General features: G+C 51.6%; 8 protein-coding genes and 1 non-coding gene across 9 annotated transcripts; 5 read left to right on the top strand and 4 right to left on the bottom strand.

Annotated features, from left to right (window-relative positions):
• Positions 1-2,152: 2,152 nt before the first annotated feature.
• POSPLADRAFT_1158588 (hypothetical protein) lies at positions 2,153-3,665 on the top strand (the record flags this gene model as incomplete). Its single annotated transcript, XM_024487336.1, has 9 exons — positions 2,153-2,270; positions 2,329-2,490; positions 2,548-2,691; positions 2,772-2,868; positions 2,923-2,992; positions 3,051-3,063; positions 3,111-3,197; positions 3,250-3,556; positions 3,638-3,665. The coding sequence occupies 9 exons, from the start codon at positions 2,153-2,155 to the stop codon at positions 3,663-3,665; spliced, it is 1,026 nt and encodes a 341-aa protein (XP_024333638.1).
• A 423-nt stretch (positions 3,666-4,088) lies between these two features.
• Positions 4,089-5,354, bottom strand: POSPLADRAFT_1159010 (hypothetical protein; the record flags this gene model as incomplete). Its single annotated transcript, XM_024487388.1, has 4 exons — positions 4,089-4,201; positions 4,261-4,327; positions 4,378-4,495; positions 4,615-5,354. 4 exons carry the CDS (start codon positions 5,352-5,354, stop codon positions 4,089-4,091), a joined length of 1,038 nt encoding a protein of 345 aa, XP_024333637.1.
• A 1,696-nt stretch (positions 5,355-7,050) lies between these two features.
• POSPLADRAFT_1158879 (hypothetical protein) lies at positions 7,051-7,654 on the top strand (the record flags this gene model as incomplete). The annotated part of the gene is made up of 5 exons (XM_024487376.1): positions 7,051-7,107; positions 7,172-7,184; positions 7,267-7,288; positions 7,395-7,444; positions 7,506-7,654. 5 exons carry the CDS (start codon positions 7,051-7,053, stop codon positions 7,652-7,654), a joined length of 291 nt encoding a protein of 96 aa, XP_024333636.1.
• A 296-nt stretch (positions 7,655-7,950) lies between these two features.
• Positions 7,951-8,249, bottom strand: POSPLADRAFT_1062347 (hypothetical protein; the record flags this gene model as incomplete). Its single annotated transcript, XM_024481500.1, has 2 exons — positions 7,951-8,102; positions 8,171-8,249. 2 exons carry the CDS (start codon positions 8,247-8,249, stop codon positions 7,951-7,953), a joined length of 231 nt encoding a protein of 76 aa, XP_024333635.1.
• Positions 8,250-8,345: 96 nt separating this feature from the next.
• POSPLADRAFT_t164 lies at positions 8,346-8,456 on the top strand. The gene has a single exon. It is a non-coding gene; the product is annotated as a tRNA-Asn (tRNA).
• Positions 8,457-8,695: 239 nt separating this feature from the next.
• On the top strand, positions 8,696-9,232 carry POSPLADRAFT_1158553 (hypothetical protein; the record flags this gene model as incomplete). Its single annotated transcript, XM_024487331.1, has 1 exon — positions 8,696-9,232. A coding segment is annotated over one exon (537 nt), but the record flags the coding sequence as incomplete, so codon positions are not given.
• Positions 9,233-10,347: 1,115 nt separating this feature from the next.
• POSPLADRAFT_1158514 (hypothetical protein) lies at positions 10,348-11,183 on the bottom strand (the record flags this gene model as incomplete). The annotated part of the gene is made up of 2 exons (XM_024487325.1): positions 10,348-10,534; positions 10,717-11,183. The coding sequence occupies 2 exons, from the start codon at positions 11,181-11,183 to the stop codon at positions 10,348-10,350; spliced, it is 654 nt and encodes a 217-aa protein (XP_024333633.1).
• A 1,486-nt stretch (positions 11,184-12,669) lies between these two features.
• Positions 12,670-14,148, top strand: POSPLADRAFT_1068040 (hypothetical protein; the record flags this gene model as incomplete). The annotated part of the gene is made up of 2 exons (XM_024482260.1): positions 12,670-13,916; positions 13,972-14,148. 2 exons carry the CDS (start codon positions 12,670-12,672, stop codon positions 14,012-14,014), a joined length of 1,290 nt encoding a protein of 429 aa, XP_024333632.1. The 3' UTR covers positions 14,015-14,148.
• A 327-nt stretch (positions 14,149-14,475) lies between these two features.
• On the bottom strand, positions 14,476-14,658 carry POSPLADRAFT_1099608 (hypothetical protein; the record flags this gene model as incomplete). Its single annotated transcript, XM_024483185.1, has 1 exon — positions 14,476-14,658. A coding segment is annotated over one exon (183 nt), but the record flags the coding sequence as incomplete, so codon positions are not given.
• Positions 14,659-14,865: the final 207 nt, after the last annotated feature.

Genomic DNA, 14,865 nt, shown 5'->3' with positions numbered 1-14,865 from the left:
GTCACGAGTTGGTACCGGCGTCTAGCCGTTTTTAATTTTTCCTTTTCGCGGGCTCGAACCCGCGACCTCTGTACTACTTGCCTGATACGGACGCATCATATCTACTGTACGATTAGATTAGATAGGACGGCAGTGCGCGGCACAGCTCGGGCTCCGCTGACACAGCCGCTCTGACTCACCGGCCCCCGTGGCCGCGTCGGCATGCTGCGCACAGACCAGCTGCGCACGGACCAACGTGCACAGCCTGCCCTAATCTCCCCATGTATATAAGCCGGCCTCTGCTGCCCTAGGGACCTCAGTTTCGACCTCTTGTCCCTAGGTCAGTAAGCTCCTGTATTCTCTCATTTACCTTACACTAACTAATACATTTTCTTGTCCCTAGCCTTAGGTTTGAGCACTGCTCACCATCGCTTCGGTGAGATTTAGTCGGACGCCCCCAGCTTTCAGATCTTCCCCTGCCGCTTGACCTCAAGTCGCGACAGTAACCGCGGAGAAGGATGATAGGCACAGGAAAATGTCCGGCTGCATAAGGTGGGATTGCCAACGTGCAGATATTATGCGCATGGTGTGCAGACCCTCCAGCTTTCCGGAGAACATGGTGGCGAAAGCCTGAAGGGATCCCAAATTTGACGGCTCATGGAGTGGAAGCATCCGGGACTGTAGGAAGACGAGAGCTGCGGTTGCTTGGGCAACTGCACATCCCCTCCAGAGCCATATGCATATACACCCAAAGGCTGTGGAAGAAGAGTATCGTCCTGGGAACATCAACTCGAGAAGACCTGTCAATGGCGCGGTGATGCTGAGACATCTGATCCAGTCTGGGCTTTGTGCAGAAATACCCAACACAGCGACTGAGGCTGTATATCGAGGAAACCCTGTTTGCCAAGTTCTGGCGGTTTCACTGAGACGATTTGTTGCAAGGCGGTCAATGCAAGCGAGACTTGTTCTTGTCCGAGCATTGCCCCATCAAACGTGGTCCTGATGATCTCGATCGTCTCAGCCACTCGTCAAGCGCTGATCGCGCGTCCTAGTTGTGACTGACGCCAACTTGTGACGCACCTACTCTAGACAAATTTGTGGGTTTGAGTCAGGACAGATAGACGGTCCATTCACTGCTAACCTATATTAGCACAAGATCGAAGATATTTATAATGTGTCACTGTCAGACACTCCAAGTCTGTGCTAATCTTCCGCTAATATTTCGTTCGTTGAAGATATGGTCGATCGCCACGTATCAATCAACCAAAAGGCCTGAACAACAGTGGCGAGACTGCGCTGAGAGATGCGGACGCGCCGGGATCGCGGAGATTCATAGATTTCTCCCTCGTATGTCAGCAGCAGTACGCCTGTAGTCAAGCTCTGTACACATTTGCCGACCTTGTAAGTGGTTAAACTCTGGTCTATAAATGAAGCACTGTTTACCAGAAATAAAGCCGGCTATAAGAAGACTCATCCAATCAAGGTGCTTCCGTGTGCTCACGGACTAGAGCACTGAACGCTCTTCGCGAGAATCATTCAGGCAAGTTGCTTCCGTCCGCCCACTGACTAAAACATTGTACACTAAACTCATGATCCGGATTACGTCTTGACTCCGGCGACGGATTCTTCAGCCCATGACACGATACCAGTAGCTTCCTTAACCTGACCATTCGTCGTGAAACCAGACGTATATACGTCGAGTTTCCTCTGAGCAGGATGAATATATGTGTCCATCCACTAACTATGACGGCGAGAGGACGAGGATTTACAGCAAAGGTCTACCTGACAATTTTCATTCGGTAGCCTATCTCTGATCGGCCACCCGCCGTCTTCGTTATACTGTGCCATACCGGGTAGTCGGCAGACCCCCCAAGTCGGCACCCTTGCCTGGATGGCCCAGAAGCCAAAATTGCTGATCGGATTGCGAACATCCCGAGGGATTCTGAGAAATCCTGCTTTCCAATTAGGGGTAGTTAACGCCTGCCGACTACCCGGTATGGCACCCCCACCCTTTCACTACCAGAGAACACATTCTCACGTCTTATCTTCCAGGCCGCAAGGGCAGGACACCACATGTCGGCTGGCCACGGTGGTATTGTGATTGTGTCAAGGCATTCATGGTGGTATATATAATGAAGAAAACCTGCGATGAACCTTGCTATCCTATCTCCCCATGTCTGGCATACTGGAAGGTCTTGATATACGACTGCCGAGGTCGAAGATCAGCCCAGGCTCACCTTTGCCTGCATCGCCTGGGTACCTACCTGGTCGGAAGCATCCGCGCTTCAAGGGTGTGTATTATATCCGCGCATTGATATCTTATTACTCAGTCTCCCGCTCGCTTCATAGACATCAATCACCTACATGACGAGTATCTTGTCAAGGCAGGCTGTAATCAAGTTCTTATCCGAACGTCTGTTAATTTAAACTTGGCTCAGATCTGGCCTTGGACGTCTGATCGAGCTCGCGTCACATTCTTGCGTTCGGAGCCCGCGAGCTGGATCACTTGGTGTACGTCATTGTGTTGCAGCACACGTTCATCCTTACCGCCATGCATATGCACTACAGGTGTACCACACGCGGACCTCCATAAAGTAGTATGGGCGGCTCGATGGGCTGGGTTAGCCTTCCTGTCTGACGACCTCATGGACGCTGGAAAGGAATATAGTCGCATCAATGCTCTGAAGCGCGCTGGCAGAGGCGATAGAGCAAGTGGCATCATATTAGATCGCTCAACAATTGAATACTCATAGGTGCAATATAACAGAATCTTGTCAACCAGCATGACCCAGTTGAAATCGCTCACAACCGCCTCTCTGAGGCGCTCAAATTGACGGCGGGCCCAAAGGAATTCGCACAATGCATCAAGCTGACAGACGAATGGTGGGAGTGAGTTGGCTGGTTTCATTGAATCCCTGCTCTTCAACCTCATGATTTCCATAGTTCGCACATCCACGAAGAATTTCAAAGCCTTGAGCAATATCTGTCTGTTCGCCGGGTCAACGTCGGGATGGTATGTCGTACATTTGCGCCGCTATGGTTGTGATACGGACGCTCATAGCACGCGCCAGTTCTTTGCAAATGGTGAGGTTTTCCCGGGACATGACTGCACCATGACCAATGCAAAACAGCATGGTGCAGATATGCTCTCGATATCCGTCTGTCCGATGAACAACTCTTCCATCCCCTCATGCGCGAAGTAGAAGGGATAGTGTCTGGTAAGCGGGTGTTTGATTACCCGTGTCACATGCATCTTACTCATTGTCACAGACCACGTAGGCCTGGTCAATGACTACTATTCCTATCCGAAAGAGCGGCTTTCAAACTCTGACGATACCAATATCATTCGGCTGTTGATGGATAGTGAGGGTGTCAAATACAAACAAGCTGCTGAAACAGTCAGGAAGAAGGTCGGTGAAAAGGAAAAAGAGTTCATTCTTGCAGGAGAAGCGGTCCTACGCGACCCGGAGCTTTCCCGAAGTGTGAACGTCCACCGATGGCTCACCAATATGCCATACATTCTTGGTGGGAATATCGCGTTCCACCAAACTGTGAGCACCCTAGGCCGTTGTTTGAGGTTACTGACGCATTCGTTATTTAGAGTGGCCGATACAAGACAACTGACATGCCGTGGAGCATAACACTTCCCCCATTGCAGTATGCAAGCGAAGATATGCTTGCCGTAAATGAACCTGTGAAACAGGAGAGCGGAAGCGTTTTGTCAGGTAACAATTACAGGATGGAATTGTGATTGTCACGAAAGGCCCTGCTTATCGTCGAGGAAATGTTGTGCAAGTTGGCCATCGTATTGTAATTATAGCGGTATACCTATGGCTCTCCTCCTGTATACAGATCAAAGAATGACATGGAGAGAATGGAAATAACAGGGAAATCTGTGATATGGGTATGGAATTAGTCAAGGAGAGAGAAAAAACAGGAATTCGGGTCGGTCATATTCATATTAAAAACCACGGAACTCACCTCCATGCAGCCCGTCCGATCATCTGTTACACATCTTGCTATTCAGCGTAAGCAGTGCCCTACTCGTCTATCAAAATACGCTCATTTGTACAATCTTATGGTTGGCGAAACCATTTGCAGACTTGCGTTCACCACTTGTCATATTCGAATCCACCATGCAGGCGCGTCACGATCTCCTGGTAGCCCGGTTCGTCCTCCGGCGTAAGATACCCGCGGCGGATCATGAAATCGAGAACAACCGCTCGGCATGGCGTGAGCATGCGTTGTCTTGTCTCACGGATTACTACAAGAGGCGCTTACCCAATGCCGCATCAGGCTTGAAAAGACCCCGCTGCATGCGCAACACGACCTCGATTAGGGGAAGGAGCTGCCGCAATTGTTAGGTATGAGCATTAATGGCGGTAGCATATCATTCACTTCAAGTGAGTCAACCTCGCCGTCGAGCGGCTTGGGCTTACATGTCTCTTGGCCCTCCCCGATAGGGATGCGGAGGTCATAAACATAATTGTGATAGACGTGCATCACTTTCTTGAGCCTGGTGAGTACAATAGCGCGGCGTACTGAACTTCAGGTTGGAGCCATCCGGTCCTTGTTCTGTTGTGTGGGGTGGCTGCAGTGGTCAGAGGGATTTGAAAATTGCATGCGCGGACTCACTGGAAGAAAGAGCATACGCTGCCCGCCGCGCGCGCGCCCTTCCGAATTACCTCTTCTGCCAGACTGGCCTCCTCCATTGACTCCTTGACGATGCTCTCGAACACGCCGAGCCCGCACGGAATACCTCCAGCGACGGTGTTGTCGAGGTAGCCGGGCCACGTCTGCTTACTTCTGGAACGCGTCGGCACCCACATGCGGCAAGAGTCCAGCGTGGCGCGCGAGTCTTCATCCTCCTCGAAGATCGACATGTGTACACCGTACGTGACCACGCCGAAGAGCGCACACGCGGAGCGCTCCATCATGAAAGCATGATTCTTCCCGTCATTGTCCGTGTCGTCGGTCGGCAGCGCGTCGTGCACGCCGAACTGATTGCGGTATACCGCGTACATCTCGTTGCGCCATTTCCGTGGGCCGATCACGTCGGGCCAGCACCCTTCGTCCCAGCGCTCACACAGCTCTTTCATGACGCGCGTGCGTGCAGACGGCCCGTGGATGTGAGACGAGAAACCGACAACCTGCTTGCCGTCGTGCGTGGCAAACTCCCATGCTGGGACCGAGCCTCTGGCATCTTCCGCGCAGAGCTGGGCTACGATCTCTGGGCGAAGGAGGCCGATGGCGGGGGATGTGGGATGGGAGGTAAGACGCCAGGTGGCGAGGGACGTGCGGTCTGCATATAGGCGGTAGTTGTCGCAGGCTGCAACGATGTCCAAGAATGATTGAGCGGGAACCGGGCAGACCATCGAGAGATTGGCTTGAGGAACTCTGCCGATAGCCTCGCGTGACAGTTTATATACATGTTCAGCCTATGACCAAGGGGAAGAAGAATAACCATGACAGTGAAAGTGACAATAGACTTTCCCGCACAGAAGAAATTCTGCAATGAAGGTGGGGTCAACCTGGCTTGCGGGGTCTTCGTCTCGCATGACACTCATCCAGCTTCCTCGTCAACGTCGTCGGCACTCATAGAGTCCGATGACATGATGTGGAGAAAGTACCTTATATCACCGTTTAATTTCTTAACTAAGCCCGTGTCTCAGTTCCTGCAAAAATGGGGGTACCTGCGGTGTACTCAAAGCCGGTCATTCCTTCGTCCAAAAGCACGATTAATGTACCATAGCCGCGAAGGTGCAAAAGTTCCGCGAGATGGCCTTGTACTTGGCAAATTGTACGGTATGATTACTAGAAAATTAAAACGATGTGATGCGGTGAATGTCAAATGTTAGATTTTGCTTACCCTCAAGGGCCCTAAATAGAAGCACGGTGTCGGATATCGTTCGCAGATCCGAGTGAGCCCGGCTTGCTGCTGTCGCTTCAATATTCTGGTGTCAAGCAATATGCATTCCTGTATGGAAACCAAACAATACGGGCGCCGTCGAGAGAATCGTGAAGATTCGATATCTATGATAATATGTAATTCCCGTCCCGCGATGATTCGTGGGATTTATGAGATGGTTATCATTGCACAAGGAATCCCTTCAGATCATGTGACGTGAACATACGCAGTGCCAGGGAAGATAAAAAGCCCATTCTAGCTGTGTGAATTTTTCAAGGGACGTAACTATACGTGGTATACATTACAGACGTACCACATGCATGCATCCATGTGCTGGCAGATGCGATATCGGAGTGGGCAGCATCACATCGTATTGTATTGCTCTAAAATTGGCTCAGCAAATCGAGTTGAGATAGCCCAGTCCTATTTGTAAGAAACACAAGATGACATTGAGCTGACGGATGAATGATGAGAGTGAGTTAGCCCGGTAGGTTATCTTGACCTCTTGCTCTCTCATTTTCAATATCCACGTATATCACAGCAGAACCAGTAACGATAGACCTCCTCTCACAGATACTACGTGGGTCACGTCTTGGTACAATACTGCAAGAGCAGTTTCGCATGACTCAGAGCTTTCCCAAAGTGTGAACATCTACCGATGGCTCACAAGCATGCCAATCATTCCTAGGCCGTGAAACAAGGTTACTGATACATTTGTCGTGTGGAGTGACCGCTGTGAAACGCTACCCACATTGCAGAATAAAAGAGAGACACGCTCACCGTGAATGAATATATAGAACAGGAAAGCGAAAGTGTTGCATTAGGCCACAATTAATGGACGGAATTCCGATTGTCGCGAAAGGCCTGCTGTTCTCCTGATTGGAGAAAAACAAACTGGATGATATGTTGCGCAAATCGACCTGTATGCAGACCAAAACCCTTTTATATAAAGGCGGGACGGTCACGACAAAGTTGATAGCCTGGTGGTGTGTATGCAAAGCGAGCTGCGATTGGCTCGATCGTGTCGGATTCATCCGGGCAGGCGCGTCACGGTCGCCTCGCGCATTCCTTACATCCTACACTTTGAATAGTCTTCTCCCTTCCTCGGCCGGAAGTGCGACCCCAAACTCCTGTACAAATCGCACGAAAGCACTTTCACGAGCATGTCGACCGAGTCATCAGCGAAACCGACGTCGAGCGAGAATATCGTCGCGCAGAAGGTGCGTGGGTGCATAGGCTCGCGTGCATACGGGTGTTGGGTTGACGTCGAAGCATGACGGCTAGTATGATCGTTGCTGTATGTTCAAATGGCCTTTTTGTCGGATGGAACAACGCTGACTCTAATTGGTACTGTGCATGGACGGGATTGGACTGTATAGTGGCGGATCTCTTGGTGAAGTCGTGCGTGTTGTAACCCGTGCTCTCATTCTCGTATGCTGACCATCTCCATTCTTGTATCCTTGTGCACTCGCTGCTACATTCTTCCCCGCCGCCTTACTACGAACAGAGGAGTCGGCTTCAGCGCAGGCGTCATCGCCTCGGTCATTCTCTTCCGCCGTACGTCACAACATCCTCCGTCACCGGAGTTCGCTCACGCTACATGATACGGTCACGACAGGACGCGCATGGCCCATCGCGCTGGGCACCGGCTTTGGCATGGGCGCAGCATACGCCGACTGCGACCGCTCATTCAACCCCGCACGGATACCGGGGACGCGCGTAATTACGGCGCAGGAGCTTGCGGCGCTCGCGACACAGGACAAGTGAGGCGGAGTTGTCGAAGGAAGATATGTGCGGGGAAGAATCTCATGCCGAGCAGATGTGCGCCTTTGAGGCGGCCGCGCGTGAGGGGAGAATAGACTTGCATTTTCGTGCTCCTACCCGGTGGTACTCCGAATTGACTACTTCTACGAAGCCTGAGAGTGCCATGGAATATGCAACGTACACCCCCTGTCGGTCTCAGGGCCTCTATGGTCTGCACTTTGCGGTGATCTCTTATAGCCTGGTGAACTTGAGAGTCTTCGTGGGGCAGCTGCCCCCGGGATTGTGTATTGTATCATGTTTTACAGTTCCTCCCGTCTGACGGGCTCGTCTTCGCGAGGCTGGGGCTTGATGGGCACGAGCCGCTGGTGCATGTCCACGTCCGGCTGTGACGGTGTGGGACGAGGGAGCTCGCGACGAGGCTCGCCGAGGACTAGGCGTTTATACAGCACGACTGTATGCAAGTCAAATCAGGAATTTCTTACAGTACGCGTGCGGGATATGTGGTGAGGATGTACGTACAGGATGTTGCACCGATAATGGGCACCGAGACGATGATGGTGCGCAGGCGACGCGCTTGCGGTGAGAGGCGTGCGGACATGCTCGACGTCCAGGACCAGGAGGGCCTCGATGATGGATGGTGATGGTTGAAATACATCGTCATTATATATATTGACCTTGCGCGCTGTCAGGAACGTGCCCCATGGCTGAGTTGGTTACAGCGTCCGACTGTTAAGCGATGTCGTTCATTACATGTGGACCACGCAATGGCATCGGAAGGTCGTGAGTTCGAGCCTCACTGGGGCAGCAAAGTTTTTGTGAACTTTTCGCTGCTCCATGTTAAGTTGGTTACACAACCAGCCGGCATACTTGAACTTAGTTCACCCAATTTGTGTTTGAACCGCGGACGAGGCATTTTGATGCGTGGCCTACCAAAAGAGGGTATTTGACTTGGCGTCGATTTTGTTCAACCCTCATCGTAGTGAGGGCAATCAAGCACCTAAGAAGTGAGCAACGGAACTTCAGTTGAGTGTATAGATAGCAAGTGTCATAGAAGCCGTTGCGATACTCGCGAGTCATTATCCTACATATTCTGTCTCACAGGCTGTTCTTGGACTCCTCGTACCTGGTTCAGCCTCGATTGCGAGCGGGATAGGCTTCTCTACGCTGTTCGTGATCGGCTGCAGCACGGTAGCGTTGTGCAGCTATATCCGTTACCGCTGCTACCGCACACTCGACCGCTACTTCACATACGAGGTCAACATCACGAAGAACCAGCAGCTCATCACCCACGGGCCATATGCCTATGTCCGTCACCCCTCGTACTCCAGCGGCTTTGTCGTCCTCATCGGCGCGGGTTTGTGTCATGGCAGCGCCGGGTCCTGGCTCAGGGAGTGCCAGATCGTCGATTCGATATGGGGAAAGGCCGCTGTTGCTGCATACGCAGCTGTAGCGATGGTATGGATGATGGTCCTTTTTTATCGACCCCGAGAGGAAGATCGACTACTGAGAGAGAGGTTCGGAGGTCAGTGGGATGCGTGGGCGCGGAAAGTACCATACAGGTTGGTCCCATACCTGTACTGATACGATTCGGTTGTGTACTAGTATACTCTGTACGCCCATACTGTGGCACATTGACGGAAGCGTGCTGGGCTCATGTCTAGCAATAATTGTCTGAATGAGGTATGAAATCCGGAGTTCGTAGTGCTATAGGGCTCAGTGGTCAGCAGAGCTGTTGGTAGATAGGAGAAGATGGAGGATGTCCGAATTGCTCATGCAACGTGCCAAGCTCAGCATTTCAGGCTGCCCGCCCCGAGCCAAAGAAGACATTCAGTGGGTAATAACTACCCTGGTAAGATTATGCCATCGTGGTGATTTCTGCTGACGGGACTTCAAGGAGAGCGTCATGACAGATAACGATTTCCAGGGCGGCACACAATACTCAACAGACCGAAAACTGACTTGTTAGAACACCTCATTCAAAATAGAGAGGATAACTCAAGACCCGTGGAAAAGCTCTACCCTAGCTCCGTTACTCGCATGTACGGTCTATAGCTGCTTGCGGCGGTGCTTGCGACACCTGCGCTTGTGAGAACTATGAACAATATCAGTATGCCCAAGGCGGCGAACGCACGCTCATTCACACCTGAGTAGCTTTCCAAAATCCCGAACAACACTCGCGTGGGAGCCACACCACAAGACCGACGAGCAGAGGCCTATCTAAGGAGGGTAATCTCGCAGCGAGGGTATACGAGCAAGCAGACACAAACTTTAGGGTCTAAATTCCTCTCTAAATGTGCAAAGATGGTTATGGATGCCATTTCGAGGTCCAGTACTGTTTGTAGGGGCACTTTAGAGGATGACCAGCATCTGACTAGTCACAATCAATGTTTTAGCCGTCATCGCTCCCGGTAGCATTGAGACGCCCATGGGCCACCAGCGCCTACAGCTGGCGTCACGACGCGTCCTATTGGTTGATCAATCATCGATCACTGTGCGATAGCGACTTCAAATTTTCAAAGTTCAAACATTCATGCTCGATACCCAGGCCATTCCTGTCATACTGAATGAAGACGGATCTTCAGACTTTCAATGTTCTCGTTTCTATGTACTGGGCCTACATAGAGACCCTAGACTTACCCTGACGTCAACACATACCGTGATATAGGACACACTCCGCGCTGATGTTACGTCCGCTTTCAGGTGCGAACTGGATCAATAATGTCTAGTACGCATTCACGGGCCCCGACTATCCCCTGGCGATAGCACTGGCTGAGCATTTCCTCACCTTGCGTGCGGTCGCACGTAATCTCGCCTTCCCAGTGTTCTTCATGCATTCCCGTCCGTGAAGGAGCATTGGCGAACAACTTAGAAAGGACTACTCGTCTTATGCGTAGAGCTCGGAGATGTCATCAGAGTCAACTTGGCTCTGTGGGATTGATGGCACCGACCCATGCTAAATCTCATCATAGGAATACTTTGCGTGCTATAACGTAAGCGAGCTCTCGTCGTCTTGTGTATCAATTGACAAAGTTTCGATACATACCCACGGAATTCAGAAAACATACGGTATCAACCTGTATGGAACATTCTGTGCCCACTTGTTCCATTCTCCTCCAAACTGTTCCTTCATCAGCCTGTCTTCTAAAGAAGTACGAGCCACAGCTGTTACGGTTCCCCATACACCGTATCCCACATACAGCCACGCCGCAGTCTTTCCGGCCAACGTTTTTAACACCCCACACTCCTTCAGCCACGAGCCAGGACTAGCCAAGCAGACAGCCATCCCGGCCCAAGATGCAATGACGCTTGCGTAGCTCGGGTGGCGCACGTATGCGTACGGTCCAGTCGTAACGAGCTGATGGTTCTGCTGGATCGTGACCTCATACGTGAAGAGGCGTCCAAGTTCGCGATAGCATTTGTAACGGATGAAACCGCCGAGCGTCGCAATGCTACAGCCGACCAGGAATATGGGCGAGAATCTGATGCTGCTAGTGTTGTAGATTGGATTGGGCACCAAGATTTCCAGGATCATTTGCGAGAGCGGGTGAGTAGAAAGTCTGCTTGCTAAGATAACACATATTTCGAGTGACCCCCCCACAATGATCAGGATCTATAAACTTGTGTTAGTCTTTCTTGGGGTACCATGCAGAATATAGGTAAACCTTGAGGCTCCCAGCAAAGGATCGTGCTAACGACGAGAAGACGCGCTCGTACGATGTGACATTCTTGGGACGTGCGGTGGGTGGCACTTTGGGTTGTGGTGGGGTATGGGCAACGTACACCCCTACCGCGCTTGCAGCCAAGAAGGGGACCTTGATAAGAGACATCGTGCAGCGTGGTTGCGCAATATTGCGGACAACTGTTGTCGATTCTCGTTGCATGTATATGACTTCAATGTAGAGTCTTCGGACATCATTCTCACGGCACCATGTGGCCAATTGCTTATGAAATTGAAAGGACAGGTCGCGGATGGCAAGGCGAATCTAGTTTCGTACCTTGACCTTCCACACGTGTACCTGACCACAGTGAGGAAGAGGTCCGAGGCATTTCGACTCAATGCACGGGTTCGCGAGGAGGGCGAAATCAAGCACGGTACCTGCTGGAATTGGTAGTTTCATACCCTCCTTTTTGATTGCTGGTCGTATCGTGACCGATACCACTCTCATTCAAAGCCAAGATCAGCGTCGCTGTCAGCATGGACATTCACTTCGCGGGTCAAATGACATAGATAGCTTATCAGCACTACAACCATCACATAGAAATGACGAGACATCATGTTAGATGTGAATGAATTGAACCTTGATTACACCGGTAGATTTGACTCTCTTCCAGGCGACTTGCTGGCTTACACACAATTACAGTTCATTAGGAAGCAATTCCCAATCCACCACGCCCTGTCTAAGTACTTATTCACGTTGTCAACTCACTGCTAGCAAGTTCACGGACATCGTATTGAAGTTGTGAAGTTGCGCTATAGCCCATTGCCTCGCCTATGTTTCTTCACTGGTCCATGTTGTTTGCGTGATGTGACGAGCAAGGCGAGGAGCGAAGGCCGCTACGACGGGAGAGGACTGAGGGTTCGCGAACAACAGGAGCGAAGGCTCAAATGCTCGCATTGGCTCGACGAAGAGGTACAGGTGTGAGTACCTACGGCTAAGTCCGAGTCAGAGCTCGTACTACGTTTGAGGAGTGTCCGCTGGTAACTACAAAGGCCGTGGTGCATTGTAAAGTACCGTTCAATACACGTGAGCCCCCGCCAAGGAGTCCAGGACACTTCTTGTCGATTCAGGTGCGCAGGGGATGATGATTACTCCCAATGTTGGCCCCAACCTCTTCAGTTTGTAGACGAATATGTGAGCTGTGTCACAGCTATTTGCGCGTGACGGTGGACACAACCGTGTCACACCATTACTCGTATTCAGCGCTCAATATTAATGCCTGCACGACGGTGTGCTTACGATCTCACTCGTCCTTTTACCCGCAACATTGTTCACACGTGGTAGCGACCGGTGGTCAACATGAACCAAGAGAGTGTCACAGAACCAGACCGACTTGGAGAGAGCAGGCCAGCGGACAGGAGGCAACCGACACTTCCCATCGAGGTGTGCGAGCGCGTCCTCGACCATCTCTGGTTCGATTCCATCACGTTGAAAGCGTGCACTCTCGTGTGCAAATTTTGGTACACACGTAGCCGATACCATCTCCTCGCGACCACCGATCTCAAGGCGCGAGAGCACGTCGTACGCTTCGCCAGACTCGTGCGGTTCAGTGCGTTCCACAGCGGAGCAGTTTCTCAAGTCCGACTCAGAGGCACGAAGGCCGGTGCCTCCAAGGACGAGCGGATGCCCAGCGGGCTCGTCGGGATTTTCGCAACGATGCTCGCGGGCAAGCTGCCGCAGCTCAAGGAGCTGAACATGTGGGATATCAACTGGAAGCCGTCGGCGATGCATGCAGATGTCTTCCTCCACCTTTCTGCGTTCGTGTCCATCACACTGCTCGTCCTTGACGGCGTCACATTCCCCTCGGTGCAGCTCTTCGGACGCTTGGTGTGCTCTTTGCGAGGCCTCGAACAGCTTGCATGCTACGACGTCACCTTCACCGACCCCGGCTTCGATGCGGCAGCATTCCACGTTTCTCCCTCGAAACTGTCCTTCCTGTCTGTCGATGGTGACGGAACAAGGGAAATTATCGATTTCTTTGTGTCCACGATGGGACCTCAGCTAGAAATGTTAAGGCTTGGGATGCAAGACCCGCAGGATGCAATATCTGTGTCAGAGGCATCGACGCTGGGCATCCCGCAACTCCTGCAAGCTTGTGGTCTTTCGCTACGGCAGCTGGGAATAGCAATGAAGAATTACGAGCTTCTGGTGTTTAGTACGATCGCAGCTAAGCCCGTTGACCTCCACGCTTTCCTCGCACACAACCATGGGCTCGAGGAGATTTGGCTATGCACGCAGCTTCGTGGAAAGAGCGCGTGGATTCCGCTAATTCTTAGCGGTATCACATCGAAGAAAATGAAGGCTATTCGTGTCTGGGTTGATGGTTGGTCAGACGACCTTGACGTCCTGCGCAGGATACAGAGCTTCCCAGATCCACCGCAGCATAGCTCCATTGATGAATTGCTCTCGACGGACAAATTTCCTTACCTTCAAAAACTCGAAATCGAGCTTCACCTCCGCGGAGATCATGGAGTGCCGTTAGAGGAGCACTGGCGTAAGGCACTCGTCCTGCAGCTGCCCAAACTACATGCACGCGGCATTTTGCAGTGAGCGGCCTCCTTTTACCCATTTATAATCATTATCTCTGAGCACTATGTACAGCGCTTCAGTGAGAAAACTTGACCCCCTCGACCCCAGGTATTGATTTGATCTTGTCGTTTCTCCCAATCATATTGCATACAGTGAGTCTGTTCGGATCGTTTGCATCCCTAAGTGTTTGTAGACTGTGATCTGATGTACGCATGTCGGGTTGTTGAATGATGTGACACATTCGCTTGGATATCTGTTGGACTTTGGCTTGACTTGCAGCCGACTCTGAGTATTACACTCGCCGCAAGTCCACTAGAATAATATTCCCCAATCATGTTGTTGCGAGCCGAAGCGAGCATATCGACATTGGGTGTGCCTGTGAGTGTAGTGGTTAATACCACCACACGGTCATTGTGGTACGAAACGGACTATTACTTACCAACGGCCATTCGTAGATACCGATCCGTTTGTATCGCGAGCGCGCACGCGCGCCGCGCTGGTTCCTGTTACGGTAATATTCCTCTCCCGCTCGTCCCCTGCCAAGATCGCTATCTACATGCGTACAGGCACGTTACGGCTTTCGATGTACTTACCGGATCGCCCATAAACCTGTCGACCATATGCTGTGTAGTCTTGTCGAATCAACGCCAGGCTCGGCGCCCCTTTTGTTCGTGAATCCTCGCTCGTCTCTTCGCTCGCCCTCAACAGTTCGACGTCCGGATCTCTTCCGCTACGCGCTTCGCTCGACGTGCCCGTTACAGTGAGACCTCGCTCTCGCAGGGGACAAACAAAGCCAAAGAGTTCGCGCCCAAGTCGGTCGATAGTGCACCAATTCTCATTCTTTAAGTTTTGAATGGATCGCATTATCTTCCTCTATGTTTTTTGGAACTTTTGGTATGTCTTGACGGTTCCATGGCACTGTCTTGGTGGCGAGGAGAACCACGTGCACCACCCAAGCGCATGCTT

The sequence above is a fragment of the Postia placenta genome (assembly GCF_002117355.1).
Source record: "Postia placenta MAD-698-R-SB12 unplaced genomic scaffold POSPLAscaffold_21, whole genome shotgun sequence".
In the NCBI taxonomy this organism is placed as follows: domain Eukaryota; kingdom Fungi; phylum Basidiomycota; class Agaricomycetes; order Polyporales; family Adustoporiaceae; genus Rhodonia; species Rhodonia placenta.
Note: the sequence above shows the minus strand (reverse complement) of the source record. Positions and strands in the feature narration are given on the sequence as shown.